Genomic DNA, 21,063 nt, shown 5'->3' with positions numbered 1-21,063 from the left:
GTTAAGAGGTTGGAGTGGAAGACCTTGAGTGTTGTGCACAGACTCTGACTCCTTTGCGATGAACTGGCACTCATCCCAGAAGACTGGAACTTATTATAACAGCGAGAAGAAATAAATGGGATATTCCACAAGCACATATGGGTATGATGGTCAGGGGTGTAAAAACGTGACAATATTTTTGAATATATGTTAAAATAACACACAGTTATATTGACATCCAAATACACTTGCTGTTAAAGGAAAATATAAATGACCAGGTATGTGATGTGATGTAATATAATGGGATGTGGCTTTGCACAAAATGACTGTTATGGATTATTTTCTTATACTGTCATGCCCCAAAGTGCTTTTATTCATCGTATACCCCAAACAGTTATGCCTTGTTCATGAAAAAGATTCAGAGGCAAACAGACAGACTGTTCCGAACTGACAGGAACGCTACAATAACTTAACCATTTGTTATAACCATGATGAGCGGAAAAGCATCTCAGAATGCACAAACCTTGAGGTGGATGACCTACAGCAGGAAAAAGACCACATCAGGAACAGGATTATGAGCCTACAGCAGGCACGGGATCACTGAAAGACTGGCACCATAAACCATGCCACGGTCAAAGTCATTGGCATCACATTTCCCCTCATTCCAGTGTTTGATGTGAACATTATCCAAAGTTCTTGACCTGATTTTAAGCATATAAACATGATTCATTTTCAGTATAATGGTTCATTTAGGAACCCATTTCAGGTTAATGCCAGGATTATGATGTGAAGGTGGATATTAAAGCGGGAGAGAATCAATCTTGCTGCTAAATTTCCCATGAGGGCTTTAGAGGAGAGTATTAATGGTGAAGTTTTTACAAACTGTACAACGGCGCTTATTACTGTCGAAACGAAGTGAACCAGGCAGGAAGATTGATGCTACATCAAAACGAGCCAAAAGAAAATACAGACCTAAACTGATTACTGCATCTTAGACTTTCTCCACACACACAGCCCTGAGGGGAAAAGAGAACTTTTTTTTAAAATAACCCACAGTTTTTCAGATGACTAATAAAGCAGCGCTGCATAGCAGTGATCCTTTACAACAATCATCTGTAGGACGCTGGGGACTGAAAATAATGTTGAATATGAGGATATGAGTGTGTCATGTGGGGTGATATGAGAAATAAGCTCACAGTTTATGCTCCACTAGAGGACAGGCTCGTAAAAGCTTCAGCAATCTGAACACAACAGCATTTTTAACCTTGGCTCAAATCCAGTGAGCCAGGCACAAGTGCAGCTTAAGTGTGAAGTGAACTAACAAAATGGATAAAAAGAGCAATTTATTGTTCGTTAACTTAAAAGAAGTCTTTTTTTTTTGACAATGTGCTGTGGTAAAAGAGGAATAAAACACTTTAGGGAAATTATTAGTTTCCAAGTTTCTCTTTTTTGCCTCATTTTTCAAGCATCTGAATCTCACTCCCAGGTTTTATTGTAGATAAATAATCTATTGAGGAGTAAACAAACGAGAGAAGAAGAGAGAAAAGTGTGATATTAAAGCAGACACTCACCCAAAGTACTTTTAAATATGTGTAAACAAATTTATTCCATGTTGAGCCACAAACACAGCAGGATGGACTGAGTTTGAATCACGACGTGTAACAGGTTAAGAGGAGGGAAGGAGGAATCCTGCGGGCCGTACAGAGACAGCAAAAGTCACAGCATCACAGTTTTACTGGATATAAGTGATGGATATGAGCATTATATACGTATACTGTAATATATATTTCTATATAAATATGACAGAAAGCAAAGTGAGCACTGGTTATAAAGGTCTGAAAGTCTTTTAAAGGTGCAGTTTGTCATTTTGAAAAGCGTTTCTAGAAGTGTAATAATATTATACACATAATGGTACAGATCCATGATATGCCTCGGGCGCCATGTTTATTTCTTTATTAGCATCTTTCACCTCCATTATATATAGCTCTAATCAGCCACAGCACAGAGTGCTTCAGGTCTTTGTTTTTTGTTTAACAAATAAATTCTGACATAAAGAGATTAACTCTTTTTTCCCCAGAGGTCATAATATAATATGTCTCAGTCCACAGTGGTGGTTAATATGAAGCTCATATGAAAGTAGATACTCAGAGCTTTAATTTTTTTGTTTTGTGTTTTTTCATAAGTATTTCTGTTTTCCCCTAGCCTACTAGGTGCAATATGTTCATACATAAGTTCCATAAAACCAAAAACGGTTCATTTTTTTCCACACAAATGTTTCTTCAAAGTAAATATCAAACTCATTTCTGCTCTCTGAGAGTGCTGGTTCATCTAAAATGCAGCCCGAATGTATCTTCAGCCACTAAAAGTCTGTGTACGGTTATCCAACAGAGGGAAAAACACACGTCTAAAACACAATCAAAGCCAACAGAGTCCTGGTTCATTTTACATCAGACTGAGACCAAGAACATCATTAGTTTGTTACCACTGATTGAAAATGTCCCATAAGTCGATAACACCTGTGTACTGGGAAAAGGAACTTGAGTATGGAGTGTAATTGAGTGTAAATAGAGAGAGACTCATATTGTAATTCACTTTGCAAACTCCAAAATGACAATTTGCTCCTTTAAAACTGAAGAGTTACAGCAGTTAAGTGTCAGCTGTCCAGTAGTGGTTTCACACAGTGGATCGTGGTGGCTGATGTTGGTTATACTGGTGATATTGGGAATGTTCAGTGCTGTGAGGTTGATGTGTCTCTTGTGCTTTCTGCTCTAGCTTAACATGATGGGGTGAACGAAAACACTGCGGCATTACACTTCATTTAAACTGATAATAAAAACATAAATGAGAAACTCTTTGGTTTTGTGAATGAATCCCCCTTTTCCCTCTCGTTTTTCCTGGTTTTTAATGATGTACTTTCTAGAAATTGTTAATAGAGTGTTAAATGTTAAATTAACTTTCCTGTTTTGTTCTTTCCAGGACCTTACTTTTCTGTTTTTTTTGCAGACTTTTCATTCTTGTCATATGATGACACCATGCCTCGAAAAAGTATTTTAGTTGCCCTCCGTTTAATTAGTAGCACAGAACCATGATGTATTTAACGGAGAGTTTGTGCCGCTAATCCGTACAGGGTATAATGTCAAAGTGGAACAAATCTATACCAGTATTTATTTATTTATTAAGATTAATATCCTTGCTTTAATTTAAAAAACAAAACAAAAAAAACAAACATATATTGACAAGGACCACTTCCACAGAGATGAGGGCATGTGATTGTGAAGTGTTCCCATTGCATCAGAATCTTTTTTCTTTTTCAGTTCGTTTGTTCACCTTGGCATTATAGAGACACAAGGAGTAGCAATAATTCTGTTGCCAGAAAGTTCTGAAAGAAAAAAAATATAAACTTACTCCAAAATTAGCTGAAGCATATTGTAAGTGTGTTTAAATGGTCGCAGGTACAGCCCTAAAATCCATCAATACAAGACGGACAACTCGAAAATAAACGTTTTTTAACAAAACCTCTGAATGAATGAATGAATGAATGAATGAATAAATAAATAAATAAATGTGAAGGTATGTTATCAGAATAATTTAACACGCAATTCCACTTTCAACACTCATGATTCCCTTTGTGTGATTCTGTCAAATCTTACCCATAGCTTTGTTTTGAATTTCACTTCCTGGTTTCATGCCATAATATAATATTATGAGGGGGGGAAAAGCACTAAAATACTTTTTAAAGGTGAGACGGCTTCAGCATGTCCCATTATACCCTTTTGTGATAACGTGCAGAAGTAAACAGGCTGTGAGAGAAGAAGTGGTTGAATGCAGAGTGTAAACTTGAGCTGATCTTAAGGCTGAGTTCAGGTGAGGAACGGTCTTGTGTCCTGATGAAGCTGTACACTGCTACATTGTGTGTGTCCTTTAAAGCACACAGATACAGTAGAGAAAAAAGAAAGAATGATGGACGAATTGTTGACATCCATTAAGGTGTGTATATGTGTGTGTGTGTGCTACATCTTTAAACATACAAACAGTGTGTGTGTGTGTGTACGTGGGAAAAAGGGTGAGTCCTTCTCGGCCGTTTAGGTGAGTCCGATCTCCTCCAGAACGCTGCGAGGGGTTTCTGCTTCCTGAAGAGGGTGAAACAAACAGCAGCAGCGTTTATCAGTGTTTCACTCACACACTCACACACACACTCTCTGCATGCCATGGCTGTGTTCCAAAACTCTAACGAAGGGTGCATCTCATATCACCTTCACATGCTGCATAGCTGCAGTTATTTCCCTTGTAGGTGAAAATTCCCTACAGGTCTACGGATCGGACGACTCGGATGGCTGAATCCGATCTGAGCTAAAAGGCAGCAAGTGAAAGGAATCAAGGCTAGTATGATAATTTACAGATAATAAATAATGCTGTTATTAAAAAATCAAATCATAATTTGCAAATTCATGCCAGGAAACTTTCAAGAAATCTGAATCAGAATCAAGGGGAAAATGAATCAGAATCAAATAAGAATGAATCAGAAAAAAAATGATCTAAATCGAATCAGAACCAAAATTTGAATCAGAAAAAATTTGATTCACAAACAAAATCTGAATTATGAGATTCTACTCTCTTAACCATCGCTAGTTATGTAACTTGCGTAACTTCCACAGACTCTTAACAACATTTGTCCCATTTTATTCAGAGGCCACTGACACTGAATCATCGGATCAGTGACTGAATAGAGGAATGATTTGATTTTCCTAATGCTTAATATCTGCTCTGTCTTATTATTTGCAAGTGTATTTGTCCATACCGGGCTGCTCTGACCTGATCTGTCACACCGTAAGACGATAATTGGATAGAAGAGAATGGAAGTAAGGAGATGTCTCTTTTATTATGCAGAGCAACTCTGAAAATGTTATTGCATGAAAAACATAAAATCAGTAAGACAGGAAAGGAGACGTGTCATGTGACGAGGCTGTGACTAAACTCCTGTATTTCGGCATGTGTAGCTTATAAAATTCATCTTTTTTGAAGATTCTGTCTCTAGATTTATCCTTCCACTTTCACCCCTTGCAAGTGAGGATTGGAACACAGCCACTTGTGCCATCAGAGATTTAGTTCACTTACCTGAGATTGCTAAATTTCAGGAACAAGTAGGGGGAGGGGGAGTGAATGAGACGTGAGGACACACACACACACACACACACAAGATGTTGGAACGATTTTGACAAGTGTGTAACAAAAGATGTGATCAAACAGAATGTTTAGAATTTTCTTTGAATGATCCAAAAATAAACAGCGTGTGGGCATGCGACATGACTCAGAGTCGCCGACTCTAACTCCGAGAGGAAAGAATTAAAGAGTGACGGAGAGAAGGAGACGTGAAATGACTACACTCTCTGAAAAAAGGGGTACCACACCGCACCTTTCCTCGTGCATCCGAACAAAGATTTCAGACACACCGAGTCAGGCTGTAATTTAACTCTGGACAGGTAGCACCTGTATCACCATAGCGACAAGAAACGCTCTAGTTCAGTACCCGTTTTTCGAAGAGTGTACACACACACACACACACACACACACACACGTGGATGAGTAATAAGAAGACACACACGTGGGCTGGTGAGACACGGAACACAAATCACACTTACTTTGGCGTCCTACACATTGCGTCAAGCACAAAGTAAAGAGAGAAGCGACCCGTGAGAAGAGACGTCTCTGTCTAAAAGCCTGAAGGCAAACCGAGCTAATCCGCCGGAGTCTCGAGTCGGGAATCTATTCGTCACGCTGGCAAGGAATTCCACATCCAAATGTGAATCAAAATGAAATCAAAATTAGAATCAGAATCGAGGAGGGGGGAATGAATCAGAATCAAATAAGAATGAATCAGAATCAGAAAATTAAGGATCAAAATGTGAATCAGAGCAGGCATCATGACCAGGAAAGGAAAAAACAACAACCCGGATCTCAATCTGATTCAGGTTCAGAACGTTTTTGAATCAGGATCCAAATCAAAATTAGAATCAGAACAGAAAATCTGATCCAGAATCAAAATCAAAATTTGAATCAGAATCAAAATGAGAGAAATCTGAATTAGAATCAGAAAAAAAGGAGCTGAATCCGATTCAAAATCAAAATCAAAATCGGAATCGGAATCAGTCATTCTGATTCAGTTCATTCACCTTCAGGAAGCACTTACACCCTGGATGGGATGCCAATCCATCACAGTGCCCACACACACACACACACACACACTTTAGAACAAACATACTTTAGAAAAACTTTGATTTGCAATATTGTCTTGCAACAGATCTCACTAGCTTGTTTATTTATTTACTTCCTGTTTGGATTAGCCCCACAGGGAATTATGAGATTCTACTCTTTTAGCTTTTAGTCTCTTATTCCTAACACTTTTATTTACTAATCATTTTTCAAACATTAACCTGCTAGTCTTACTTATTTTTTTTAGAATGTGTCACATGGAAATAATTATATGGATAAACTTGATCAATTCGATTTTTCCTAAATGACAAAACTCTTAATTGTAAACTCGAAGCGACTCGTGATTGTATGAATCTTCACTCGCTGTAATCAGCGCCGTTGCACTCAACCCATTTCTACGGATCGATTCCCTCCTCGCGGCCTCTCGCTCTCGCTCAGATGAGGTTTTTACGCTTGGCACTGAACATGTGCATCCATCGCTTAAAGTGCTGAATCATTCATGACCCGCTGAGCTCTGCAGCTCCTTGCTGCATCAGCAAAGCGCATTAAAAAAAGCCGCTCCAGAGCTTCAGGCAGGACAGGGACCTACAGGATTTCTAATCTACAACAACAACAAAACATTCAACAAGATTTCACCAGAGGATATTCACCTGGTCAGATCTGAACTTTTAAGAAGACGGAGATTTTCTTCTAAATTTGATAAAGATGCATGATGTTCCTTCTTAAATAAATTTTAACCTTCTTAGACTCAACCAGCATTAACAGAAGCCCACTGGGGCTGGAATCACGCTGCCCCATGCTCACTCTATTAACATTTTCAGCATAGGACAAGACAGTTACCATTTCAGGGTTGCCAGATTATAACAAAACTAGCCTAATAGGTTTCCACAAAGTCCAGGCGTGTAAAACGTGTTTATGAAGGAACAGATTCATGTCCATCATCATGGAGATAGAAACAGCGTTTATAAAGATAATATCTTTGTATAAGAAATACATGCTCACTCCAGCGACAGATCAGGTCAGAGCAGCCCGGTATGGACAAATACACTTGCAAATAATAAGACAGAGCAGATATTAAGCATTAGGAAAATCAAATCATTCCTCTATTCAGTCACTGATCCGATGATTCAGTGTCAGTGGCCTCTGAATAAAATGGGACAAATGTTGTTAAGAGTCTGTGGAAGTTACGCAAGTTACATAACTAGCGATGGTTAAGAGAGTAGAATCTCATAATTCAGATTTTGTTTGTGAATCAAATTTTTTCTGATTCAAATTTTGGTTCTGATTCGATTTAGATCATTTTGGTTTCTCACCAAAAAGGCCGAGAAAAAGAAAAAAACGATGTCTACATTTTATCCAAGGAATTCAGGAATTTTGTAAGAGACTTTACAACGTGATCATTTTTAAATAATAAAAGAATTAAGAATTAATAAAGAATTTTTAATCAGTAAAAAAGCCTGCATTTAGAGAAATCATGACACACAGTGATTTTTCTTTTTTTTTTTCTTTAAGTGCTGTTCTGGATCTTGTTTAGTCAGCAGCAGTTATAGTGATAAAACTATAGAACCTAAAAAAAAACCAACCTCCCTCCAAGCTACAAGAAAAATCATTTCCTCCTAAAGTAAACTGTGTAAAAAAAGAAGAAGCATGCGCTCTTTTTACTCTGCATTCGGTTATGATGACTGAGAAAAAATACTGCAAGCGAATCAGGATCAGTTTGTCTGAAGCTTAACAAGATGACCAACAGCCATAAAGCCCACTCCTGAGACTGATTCCTCACTCCAGAGGCGTGTGCTGGAGCTCGATTTAAACAGGAATGATGAGCTGGGTCAGTTATCCTGGATCACATCCCTAATGATATTGAAATGAGTGTTGAATAAGTGCCACACTTTCAGTTGTCACCATTGGGAGCCAGCTGAGAAGATGGCTGGTTTGGTTCCTTATTTAGTTTTTTTGTGATTGTTGCAACCAATTATGTTTGATTTTCAAAATTTGTGTGTGATTTACACTGACCACTGGCATAACCACCTTATGACCACCTGACTAATATTGTGTTGGTGCCCCTTTTGCTGCCAAAACAGCCCTGACCCGTCATGCACTGTGTATCCTGACACCTTTCTATCAGAACCAGCATTAACTTCTTCAGCAATTTGAGCAACAGTAGCTGCTCAAACTGTTGGATCGGATCACACGGGCCAGCCTTCACTCCCCATGTGCATCAGTGTGCCTTGGCCGCCCATGACCCTGTCACCAGTTCACCGCTGTTCCTTCCTTGGACCACTTTTGATAGATACTGACCACTGCAGACCGGGAACATCCCACAAGAGCTGCAGTTTTGGAGATGCTCTGATCCAGTCGTCTAGCCATCACAATTTGGCCCTTCATCAAACTCGCTCAAATCCTTACACTTGCCCATTTTTCCTGCTTCTAACACATCCAGTCACTGTTATTACTTATATCGTTCTCTCTCTAGACACTGTAATGTAGTTTTTTATCCTAGGGTTTGCCCCGCACAATGGCAGGGTCTGCTGTTTTGTAGTGGATAATTTTATCTGCATGATTTGTTACAGGTTTTTACGCCAGATGCCCTTCCTGTCGCCACCCTCCCATTTTTATCAGGGCTTGGAACTGGCACTGAGAGTTAACTCTTCTGCGCCTGGGTTGGCACTCTGCCCGGGAATCGAACCCGGGCTGCGGCAATGAGAGCACGGGATCCTGCCGCTGGACCACAAGGAGGCCTGATAAAATAATTTAATTATTATAAAAAAGGAAAAAAAAACTTGTTGTGTCTCTGACAGTGCTCACACTGGAGACTCCTTCCATGGATGTTAAAGAAACAATCACATTTTATTCTTTGTCAGTCACTTGTTTTGAAATTTTGAATCAACACCTTAATGACCAATCAGATTTGAGGATTCATCGTTGCTGTGGTAGAAAATGTCCTTCGACTATTCATTTCAAATCATTTTATTCGTCTTTCTTAACAGAACAGATTTGAACATTACTGATACAACTACATATAAAAATCAGTGCTGATTACATACTATCATGTAAATCATTTCCTAACATAGGCTGCACTGTGAGTCAGTAATCTACAGTCTTACACACTTAACACTTAGTCAAACCGTACGCATTATTTAATCACTGCTAACGATACAACACTGTACGGGACATGTTCCAGTCTTTCTCCAGTGCGAGGTGTAGGTTATATGTGTGTACTGAAAGATAAAGCTTTCTACTCTTTCTAGTCTAGCCTTCTAATGATGGAAATAAGTTTGATGACTCAGGTGTCAGTAAATACTGAGTACGAGCCAAAGGGCTTAATTAACTATAATAATTACTTTAAAATGGCTACTATAACTGTGTGTGTGTGTGTGTGTGTGAGTGTGTGAGAGAGAGAGAGAGAGAGAGAGAGAGAGAGAGAGAGAGAGAGAAAGAAAGACAGAGAGATAGAGAGACAGAGAGAAAGACAGAGAGGGAAAGACAGAGAGGGAAAGACAGATAGAGAGAGAGAGAGAGAGAGAAAGACAGAGAGAACAACCGAGAGAGAGACAGAAAGAGAGAGAGAGACAGATAGAGAGAAAGACAAAGAGAGATATAGAGACAGAGAGGCAGACAAAGAGAGAGAGAGACCTGATCTGTACGCAGGTCTGCATTTCTAGCAGTTATAGATGGATGGATGGATGGATGGATGGATGGATGGATGGAATGGGTTGCCAGATTGGATTCCTCTCTATCTGGCCTATTTTACATGTTTGTCGCAGTCAGACATAAAAACACAGCTGACATCAAATCCATAAAAAAAATAATAAAATAAAAAACATCACATCAAACACAGCTATGTGTCATATAAACAAACCCATTTACCAAATTAATGTTTAGAAAAAAAAAACCACTTTATAATCCAATCATACAGTAACAGACTTGCAGGCTGGATAAATACAGGTAGTGCTGCAGAGGGGAAAAAGACCACCAGGGGGAGCTCTCACTGATTCCACACAGGTACAGGTAGAGGAAGGTACACAGGAGAGTGAGACAGAGAGCAGAGAAAAGGAATGTGGCAATGGAGGTATGGTGAACGTGGCATAAACACCCCACACACACACACATACACAGAAGATGACGATGAGACCGGAGACCCAGTGATGCTGCGCTCTGATAGGACGATGGTAGAAGTAGAGGACCAGCAAGAGGGAGGGGCTCAGCATGCATGACGGACAGCCACCAACAGCCAATCAGTACACAGGCACGTTAAAGTATTCATGTCTGGGCTGAGGAGGAGAAATGCAAAAAACACAAACACACACACAAACATCTCAAAACAGTGCAAGCCCACAGATGAACACATCATACCTGAAGAAAAGAAAACAACATGCAAGCAGAACAAATACACACACACACACACATTAAAACTCCAGAACAAGATATAAAAAGCAGTGTTTCACAATCCAGGTCCTTGCTCTAACACACTGAGATGATGCAGTAACGATCAAATGTCAGGATCTGACTGAAAAAAAAAAAAACAAACCAAAAACACAATCCAGGACTGGGATTGAGGAAACACTGCTCCACACATTCCAGAGAAGAAAAACACACAATGACACTAAAATAATTCCACACACTTCTGTCACAAACACTGTTACACACAGCGCTCTTCTTCATGCACTACACACAAACACACTTTCCTGGTGTGTGTATTCCTGCTCTGTTTATTACTCTGATAGTGGAGACTATCACCGTCACAGGAGCACTGGGGATGGGCCGGGAATACACTCTGGATGGCACACACACACACGCACGCACACACACAAATTGACGCACACAAACACACTCTCTCTCTCTCTCTCCCTCATATACACACATTAATATAAACACATTCTTTGTCTCTCTCATACACACACTCTCTCTCTCTCTCTCTCACAAACACACACATTTCCAAATGAAGCACTAGTGTTTAAGGAGAAAATATTTAGATGCTGAAGGAGACAGAACAAAGATCTGGAGTGGGCTGAAGAGGTTTGAACAACAATTCAAACCTCAACTACTGGTGCTAAAGTGCCTTAAGAGGTAAAACCCTACAAAACACACACACACACACACACACACACACACACTGAAAGGGGATTCTGCATCAGGACTTCAGTAATGTGACTGCTACTTGGTGACAGTTGTATCAGCGAGGGGTGAGCTGTGAGCAAGGCTTCTCACACACACACACACATACACACACACACACTGATTGCTGAGGGTACAAAGGACTCTAGAGGAGGAATCTCCAGCTAAACATCAAGCATGTACCATATTCACCTGAGCTCCTTAACTCTGGAACAGACCGGAAGCCTCGGACGAAGTGTTAGGACCCTTAACTCCTACAGGGTGGACATTTTTCAACAGAAAAAACTGTTACACGTGTGTGTGTGTGTGTGTGTGTGTGTGTGTGCCTGTCTGTCTGTCTACGGCAGCCCTAAAGTGCAAACCACAAACAAACCTGACTGACAAAATAATAATTATAAATAATAAATAAATAAATAAATAAATACAAAAAAACAAAAAAACATTTAACTTAACAATTTTAGTTCAAAAATAAAAATGTTTCCCTCTCAACAACAACAACAACAACAAAAAAAAAAACAACGGAGCCGATCCAAGCCTGACGTTTTGTCTTCAAAGTGAACAAATGTTGAGAAAACGTTCTTAGAGACACTTACACTCATAAAGACACACACACACACTCTCTCTCATGACTCATCTCCAGTAACACTCTGACCAGAGCATGAGATTTGCTTCCATTTTTTCCTCACACTCTTTTCCATGTATCACTTTCTCATCAAAGACTAATTAAAACCGTTTCAGATTAATTCCCACAGGAACATCTCAGAGGTCCGATTTTAATTAAGCTGCGAGTACGGCCATATACTGACGCTTTCCTTGCTGAGGCCTGTGTGTGTGTATTGTTTCCCTAGAATCTTCTCTTCAGTGCATTCAGGTTGCTAACAGATTTAGTCCTGCAGGCTGAAGGTGATTTTAATTACAATATCAAAGGAATGGAGAGAAGAAAGCGTTGTTCTTTTTAATGAAGGAGTATAGGGAGAGGTTTGGTTTCATTTGAAGGTTGAAAGTGTAACACGTTAGCTGTGTGAAAAATCGACACGCTAGCTCAAATCGATTTACTGAAATCTCTGAGTAGTTGTTGCAATACATGTTTACAATCCAGTACACACATGATACAAACTCAAAATTACAACCATTATACAGCTATTTAGAGAAACCTGTGAGAAGGAAACCACATGAGAAAAAGTTTTTCTGTGGAGTTTGTACATAAAACCTACATAAATCACTCAGTCGCACATCCTCACTAGTCGCAATTCCTAAATCTAGGAAGAATTCCCACTATTTAGAGATAGAGAGCTTCTTTAAGTGCTTTATTTTTGGGGTGAAACCTCCTCATATCCCACCTGCTACCTCTAAATAAAACGTACCACGGTTTGAGGGATAAGCTGACCGAGCGCTAGTGAAGCTTATCGATATCTAGAACTCAGGCGTCGAGATAAGCGAGGTCTTGATATTGTGTTTAATATCCAACTTAATGTCTTCTTCTTCTTTCAGCTTTTCCCTTCAAGGGTCACCACAGCGAATCTCTCTCTCCTTCTAGTCCTATCTTCTGCATCCTCAACACTTACACCCACTAGCTTCATATCCTTATTTATTACATCCACATGCCTCCTCTTTGGCCTTCCTCTTTGTCTCCTGCCTGGCAGCTCCATGTCCACCATTCTCCTACCGATATACTCACTCTCCCTCCTCTGAACATGTCATCTTCGTCCCCCAAACGTCCAACATGAGCTGTCCCTCAGATGTACTCTTTCCTAATCCTGTCGAACCGTGTCACTCCCAAAGAGAACAATTTAATGTAACACAACTTCTATTACAATTCCTTTCTAAATGTTTTATTTGACTAAAAAATACAGCATGTATATCACAAGCCTTTCAGTTGAGCTTCTTTTGTGTCTCTTTGTCAGTCTGTCTGTAAACTCAGACCAGATCATGTGGGTGAGAAGAAGAACAATGCTATGACTCATAGCCAGAGAAAGTAACTATAAAGAGCTGCTAAATGAAAGGAACACCAGACACCAATCAAACACAATCGGTTACACAGCCTAAATAATAAAAAGAAATGATATTAACTTTATAGCAAATTTTTAATCAGGACATTCAGTGTGTTGGGGTTCAGTGGTGTTCCTGTGTGTGTTAAGATGTTTAAGACCTGGTGAGTGGCTTCTTTAAGTCAGGTCTGGAGACTGGAGAGGATCAGGGGCAAACCCGCCATGGGGGGTACAAACTTTTGCACTGGAAAGCTATTTTCATTTCAGGTTTCATCGCAGGTGCTGATAAGGAGCTAAGCCGTGTGGGAACGTCTCAGTGAGCTGAACTATCGTACCATCTGGTTAGTGGATCCTCATGGTGTTTAGCAACAAAATGTACAACACTCTCTCTCTCTCTCTCTCTCTCTCTCTCTCTCTCTCTCACAGACAAACACACACACACACAGAAGAAGAAGGAGAGAGAGAGCTGTAGATTCTAGGCTTTTGTTTTGCGACTTATTTGTTTGCTTGCTTATCTGTTTGTTTGTTCTTATCATTTATTGATTTTTCTCTTTTTTCCCCTCTCTTTTTCATTAAATGCTTTGGCAATACATGTACAATCTGTCAGGCTTATAAAGCTCATCTGAATTGAATTGAATTTAATTCAGAGACAGAGGGAGAGAGAGAGAGAGAGAGAGAGAGAGAGAGTGATGGAAGGGTGCAAAAGAGAGAAGGAAAGAGACACAGGCATAGGGAGAGATGAGCAAAGAGAGAGAGAGAGAGAGAGAGGCACAAGGTGAGATGAGCAAAGGGAGAGAGAGAGAGAGAGAGAGAGAGGTAAACAGAAAGAGAGAGAGAGAGAGAGAGAGATGGAAGGGTGCTAAAGAGGGAAGGAAAGAGAGACAGGTATAGGGAGAGATGAGCAAAAGGAGAGACAGGCAAACACAGAGAGAGACAGAGAGAGGCACAAGGTGAGATGAGCAAAGGGAGAGAGAGAGAGAGAGAGAGAGAGAGCGAGAGAGAGATGGAAGGGTGCTAAAGAGGGAAGGAAAGAGAGACAGGTATAGGGAGAGATGAGCAAAGGGAGAGACAGGCAAACACAGAGAGAGAGAGAGAGAGAGAGAGAGAGAGAGAGAGAGAACATAGCTGAGATTGTAAATCAGCTGTAAGATGAAAATAAGTGAGTTAATGCCTGGTTTGCTGAAGGCCATCTGAAGCCTCATTAAGCTCAAATAAGACCAGCAGAGACAAACAATAAACTCATGTAACAGTAGAGAGGAAAACACCAGAGACAATCTCTAAAAGCAGTAACCTAATAATAACCTAATAATAATAATAATAATAATAATAATAATAATAATAATAATAAGAAGAAGAAGAAGAAGAAGAAGAAGAAGAAGAAGAAGAAGAAGAAGAAGAAGAGAAATAATTTTAGTTTACAGCACTTTTCAGACATTGAATATGAAGCTCAATGTGTTTTTACTTCAAAAATGGAAAGAACTGAAACTAAATCAAAAAGAAGAAAAACTGAGAAAAAGAATGAGAATAAGAAAACAGAAAGACAGATAATAGAGAGAGAAAATAGGAAAGAGAGGAAGTTTAGAAAGAAATAGAGAGAGTGAGAAAGAAATAGAAAGAAAACAAGACAGACAGAAAAGAAAAGAGAGAGAGAGAGAAAGAAATAGAGAAAGCAAACAGATGAAATGCACAGAAATAGAGAGATACAGAGAACAAGAAGGAATGAAAGAAAATGAACAAGAGAGGATGAGAGAGTATTAGAGAGAGACAGAAAGAAAGAAAGAAAGAAAGAAAGAAAGAAAGAAAGAAAGAAAGAAAGAAAGAAAGAAAGAAAGAAAGAAAGAAAGAGAAAGAAAACAGGTGAACATGAAGGAGAAAGAAAATTAATGAGAGGATAAAGAAAAAGATAGACAGTAGAATGAAAGAGTGAAAAAGGTGGGGGGGAGAATAATAACAAAAAAGAAAGATCACAAAAGAAAAACAGAGAGAAGGAGACACCAGATTAAATCACTCAAAATGACTAAATAACTATCAAATTAATTATAAATGTAAGAATAAAATAATAAATCATTAATATAAAAGGAAATAAATATAAAAGCAAAGTAAAGAAAGCAAAAATAAAGCCAGTTAAATGCTGAAGTGGGAAATATGTGGATTTGTTTTTAATCAGTGCTGGACGATGCGTGACCAATGTTTCATGCGAAGGTTGTTCCAGATCTTTGGGGCATGAAAACAAACGGACGTCATTCTGCTGAAGTGCTGTGAAGAAAGCATCTCATAGACGTTTAACACGCTGTTTTTTTCCAGCTGTGTTAGAGATGCTGTAATCTATCAGCCATGTTAGTTCAGTCATCAAGCATTTGGTATGAGGGACGAGCTGAGAGAACAGCACAGCAAACCGGCAAACACAAACACTGCAGCGTGTCTGACCGCAGAGCCGCGAGCCGCCGTGAGATCAGACCCTGAAGTCGTACGGAAGATAGAAATCATCTGTTGAACTTCAGAGAGGCTTCATTACACCTACAGCTGACTATTTTCTTAACACACATCAGTGATGTAGACATGATACTTTTACTCTTTCCACTCCACTATCAGAGCTAGACTCTCTTCCTATCACAGCGATGCAGCTTCTGCAGTCAGAACAACGCGTGTCATGCGTTCACTCTCTGATCTTGTCATGCCAATGGACCAATCAGATCAAGCAACTCCGGTAATTACCAAGAATCAGGAAGAGGCTGGGACTTCTACTCTTTATAAGATCTCATCATTGGCCAAACCACCCCAGTCGTCAGTCTGGCTCTATGAACACAAAATCCAGCCAATCAGAAGGCTGATCTCACAAAACCCACTCAATGACAATTCTGATCTCACTTAAAGCACCCAATCAGAGGGTTGATCTGACTAAACCCACCCAATCAGAGGACTGATGTCACTAAATCCAGCCAATGACAGGTCTTATCTCATTAACCCACCCAATCAGAGGAATGATCTCACTAAACCCGCCCAATCAGAAGACTGATCTCACTAAACCCACCCAATCAGAGGAATGATCTCACTAAACTCGACTAATCAGAGGGTTGATCTGACTAAACCCACACAGTCACAGGGCTGATCTCACTAAACCCAACCAATTAGAGGGCTATTCTCACTAAACCCACCCAATCAGAGGGCTGATCTCACTAAACCCACCAAACGCAGGGCTGATGTCACTAAACTCACCCAATCAGAAGACTGATCTCATTAACCCAACCAGTTAGAGGGCTAATCTCACTAAACCCACCCAATCAGAAGACAGATTTCACTAAAATCACCCAATGACAATTCTGATCACACTTAAAGCACCAAATCAGACGGCTGATCTCACAAAACCCACCCAACCAGAGGACTGAGGTCACTAAACCCACCGAATGACAGGTCTGATCTCACTAAACCCACCCAATCAGAGGACTGAGGTCCCTAAACCCATCGAATCACAGGTCTGATCTCACAAAACCCACCCAACCAGAGGACTGAGGTCACTAAACCCACCGAATGACAGGTCTGATCTCACTAAACCCACCCAATCAGAGGACTGAGGTCCCTAAACCCATCGAATCACAGGTCTGAGCTCACAAAACCCACCCAACCAGAGGACTGAGGTCACTAAACCCACCGAATGACAGGTCTGATCTCACTAAACCCACCCATTCAGAGGACTGAGGTCCCTAAACCCATCGAATCACAGGTCTGATCTCATTAAACCCACCCAGTCAGAGGGCTGATCTCACTTAGCCCACCCAGTCAGAGGGCTGATCTCACTCAGTGTGAGGAGTAATGAGTTGGGGCAAATTCCTTGTGTGCATTTGAGCAGAAATAAAAAGCTCAACCAGCAGTGTGTCACTAACCACAGACCCGTTTGTTAAAAGCACACTGGCTGTGTTCTAATATGATATCTAATATGAGTGTACTATACTACACCCTGCTCTTCCGTTTTATTACTTTAATATACTGTATTACTAAACTATACTCTACACTATACTATACTATACTAATAAACTCCACTAATAAAACTGATAAATACCACTGTACTCTGTTCTACTATATTACTCTGTTACACTACACTGCTGCACTGTTCTGTTCATTTACTTTTATATACTGCATTATTAAAATATTTTATTATAGCACTCTATTTATACTCCACCACTATACTCTATTATTTATCACTCTATTTATACTCCACCACTATACTCTATTATTTATCACTCTATTTATACTCCACCACTATACTCTATTATTTATCACTCTATTTATACTCCACCACTATACTCTATTATTTTAAACAGGAGTTATTCAGTGAGCTGCAGTGATTTTGATTTTATTGTTTATTATTTTTATAAACAATGACAAAAACAATACATAAACCATAATAAAATAATATGGTTAAACAATAAAAATCTAGTGCTCAGAAAATAATTAAATGTGTTTTTAATAATAACCTGTTAACTGTAAGCTTGAGTTGCTAAGCAACATAGGTTAAGGTATTCAGTGGACAGAAGAATGGCTTATGTGTAAGGGTATTACTGGCTTAAAACCTGGTGTGTTAATACAGAATGTTATTATTGTAATATGCTGTGTGTGTGTGTTGAAGATTTTATAGTTTTGAAGTGTATATGTGTGTGTGTGTGTGTGTGTGTTTGATAAAAGGTAGCCAAATATTTAAACTACCATTCTGTTTTGTTTTGTTCAAGACTGAAAGTAATGTGTACAATGTGTACGTGTTACATGTGTCCAACGCTCTGCTTCAGAGCTCTGATGGGCCTCGGGCGATACGTGTCCAGCCATGCTCATCTACAACCTGCCTCTTCGATTAAAACACAAGCCTAGTCATTAGAACAACATGTTAGCATTAGCATTGTAAATAGCTGGAAGCATTTTAGCATTCTCTTTCTCTCACATTTGGGTCATGGCTCAGTGTGTGGCTGCTGCACACAACACGACTTTGTTTCCCTGTGGTCTTTTCCCTTGGGCTCCTGTCACTATGCATTCCTGAAATCAGAATTGTGTGACCTGCTGAACCTACTGTGGCTGGGCCTCGCTGTGACTGGCGTCCACCCAGTTCCCTACCAGATCAGGAATTAGGCAATAATTTGATTATGATTATGGCTTTGGGAAATAATTCAACAGTGAAACAAGACTTTCCGTACACAGAGAACCAGGATTAGTGTTTAACAAAAAGTATAAATATTATGACGTACAGTTAGTAGCTAATATGTAACTAATAGGGAAGTAACACATCAAACACCAACATGGTAAGTAAGAAAGTAGGCCATTTGTCATAATAAAATACAGCTTACAGTATATTAGATGAACTGAAATCTGATTTTGGGGGTCCAAATGTCTGAGAACTGTAGTTAAAATACATCTGTTAAATACAATTTTCATTACAGTTATACTATTGACATCTTGAGCGAAAAGTAATAAGAAAAAATAGTTTTTTTCTTAGTATATGCACTCGAGCTGGCACTCACTCGGGCTTCACACGTTTGTGTAAAAGCCGATGATCCGTTTTAAATCAAATCGCCTGATCACATGCTTTAAAACAGAAGAGATTAGACGAGAGGAAATTCTGGGGTTTTGTACTAAGCAGTTAACACGGTCAATATCGCAAATTTGCGCGAGTGTAAAAACAAGGAGCTATAAATAGGGCACACTATTATTAAATTCGACGTTCTGAACATTTACTAGAAATATTTTTGAATTCGAATTCTGATCTCAGACTTTCGGACCACGTCAGAGACTGTGTGACGAAATCTGTAAAACATTTTAATGACGTTCGCATGAGTACCAAATGACGGTGACTTTCTACATTAGGGAGGGAGTGAGATCACTTCAAAATGGTTCATTTTGGACATGAATTAGATTTGTTACATCGGCCTGGTACTAAGCTCTGAAGGAGGGCCGATCTCCAGGAAAAAGGCACACACACCTCTTCTGGATTCGCTCTTCCGTTAACTTTCAGAAGAGTTGCCACATGCCAGTAACATTCTAATCAGAGAAATGTCTGGAATAAAACCCCATCCTGCTCTCTTGGAATTAATGCCAAATTAACTGATCATTTCGTGATTTGATTGATTGAAAAATTTGCCAGCCAGGGAGGTTACATGTTTATGTCACACTTTATACCACAGCGCTGTTGAATTCTGGATGCTGATTGGTTTGGACAGTGTTGATTAGAGTTCTAGCAGCTCTGACAATAATTCCAATTTAAATGAATGTGCTCTTTTGAACACCTTACAGTTTCTGTAGTGACATCTGACGCTTCGTCTATGTCTTTTTAAGGAGTCTCCAATATCAGAGCTTTTTAACAGTCATTGGCAGTTTTTCAGATAGACAAGGTTAAGTTTTAAGATTCTCCATAAATTTGATTATTATGCCTGATGAACATTAAAAGGGAGAAATAACGCAAGGCTGGTGAAGGGGTTCTTTAACAAATAAAAATTTAAATTGTTGGCAACTTGCTGTGGTATAAGAGGAATAAAACGTGCTGTTATCAGACAATAATCCGCTTCAGGGTGAAAACAGTAAATCTACTGTTGATGATTCCTTACTATTCCTCACTAAAGTGCAGTGTTGCTCCTGGCATGTGGCCACCTCCTCATTCTTCATATTAGATAGTGATCGATCTACTGGCAGGAAGCTTTGGTCTACAGTAGAGGGAACTACACTGGGTTTGATTGGGTTTTCCTAATCAATAATCAATCCCACTGTACCTGGCAAGAAGCGGATCTGAAAATCGAGATTCTGCAAATCACAAAAGAGAAACGGAAGACAGATTGAAGGTCGTGAAAGGGAGCAGAAAGAGAGAAAGAAATCGTGTCAAGTGGAATCAAAAGTACAAAGTGCTTCTGTGCTGAACAAAGCCCAGTGACAATAGGCAAGAAATGGAGAAGAAAAAAATGAAAGAGAAGGAAAGATAGCTGGCAACAGCCTCTAAAATGTCAGCAGTAATTACTGCGCCGAGATAAAGAGCAGCTGCGGCATGCTGGGCTGTTCCTGCAGAAGCGAATGCAGCCTCCACAATAATATCTATTTCTGTCATCGGTGTGCACGCTTAATCAAAGGCCATCACAGCGGGCAGCCTGTAGAGTAATAAGTGCCATTTACTTCGCACTGCGATTTATTCCACCAAGCTACCGTTTATCCGAGCTGCTTGGTGAAGACCCGGAGGTCGAGGCAGTGCTCTGAACCTGAAGGAGTGGCTTTGTGTTTTTGTTTTGTTTAACTTAGTAATTTAAAATGAGCAATTTAAGGAGAATTTACTGAGAGAGGAACAAGCTTGTGTTTTATCAGAAAGGAAGGAAATGGGTGTGTCTCAAATCGCATACTGGCCGGACGCTTGAACGTGATGCTTAATAATAATTATTATTACTATTATTATTATAATTTCTATTTAATTCAAATAGTAACATTTTGTAAACAGTTTTTTTAATTAATTCTAGACATTAGAAATTAATAGTGAACTGTTGAGCTCATTCACCATTAGGAGCGTTAACAAAATAAAAAATAAATACAAAAAATATAATAATATAATAATAAACACATGCCCATGAATAAGCCAGGTTTATTTGACCCGTTACCAAAAATAAATCCTATAACTAATATGAATTTGTGCCTTAAAATATTTGTGTTGTTCACTTGCAATTATTTAATATAATATCAATAATTTAATATTTACATGGGCTCTGATATTTACAAATTTAATTTTAGTTAATACTACATTGTATTTTATTTTATA

General features: G+C 39.2%; 1 protein-coding gene across 5 annotated transcripts in view; it reads right to left on the bottom strand.

Annotated features, from left to right (window-relative positions):
* Nucleotides 1–1,556: 1,556 nt before the first annotated feature.
* LOC131366044 (AP-1 complex subunit sigma-2) overlaps nt 1,557–21,063 on the bottom strand; it is a 36,169-nt gene continuing 16,662 nt past the window's right edge. Inside the window, exons 5-6 of one of the 5 annotated variants that reach the window (XM_058410155.1) lie at nt 16,008–16,088; nt 1,557–4,109 (exon numbers count right to left, since the gene is read on the bottom strand). In XM_058410155.1, the coding sequence (XP_058266138.1) occupies nt 16,041–16,088 (48 nt within the window). In that variant the 3' untranslated portion in view covers nt 1,557–4,109; nt 16,008–16,040. The other 4 variants (XM_058410157.1, XM_058410156.1, XM_058410158.1 and 1 more) reach the window with 4 other exon arrangements.

Source organism: Hemibagrus wyckioides, linkage group LG15 (assembly GCF_019097595.1).
Source record: "Hemibagrus wyckioides isolate EC202008001 linkage group LG15, SWU_Hwy_1.0, whole genome shotgun sequence".
In the NCBI taxonomy this organism is placed as follows: domain Eukaryota; kingdom Metazoa; phylum Chordata; class Actinopteri; order Siluriformes; family Bagridae; genus Hemibagrus; species Hemibagrus wyckioides.
This window is presented reverse-complemented; position numbering and strand designations above follow the sequence as displayed.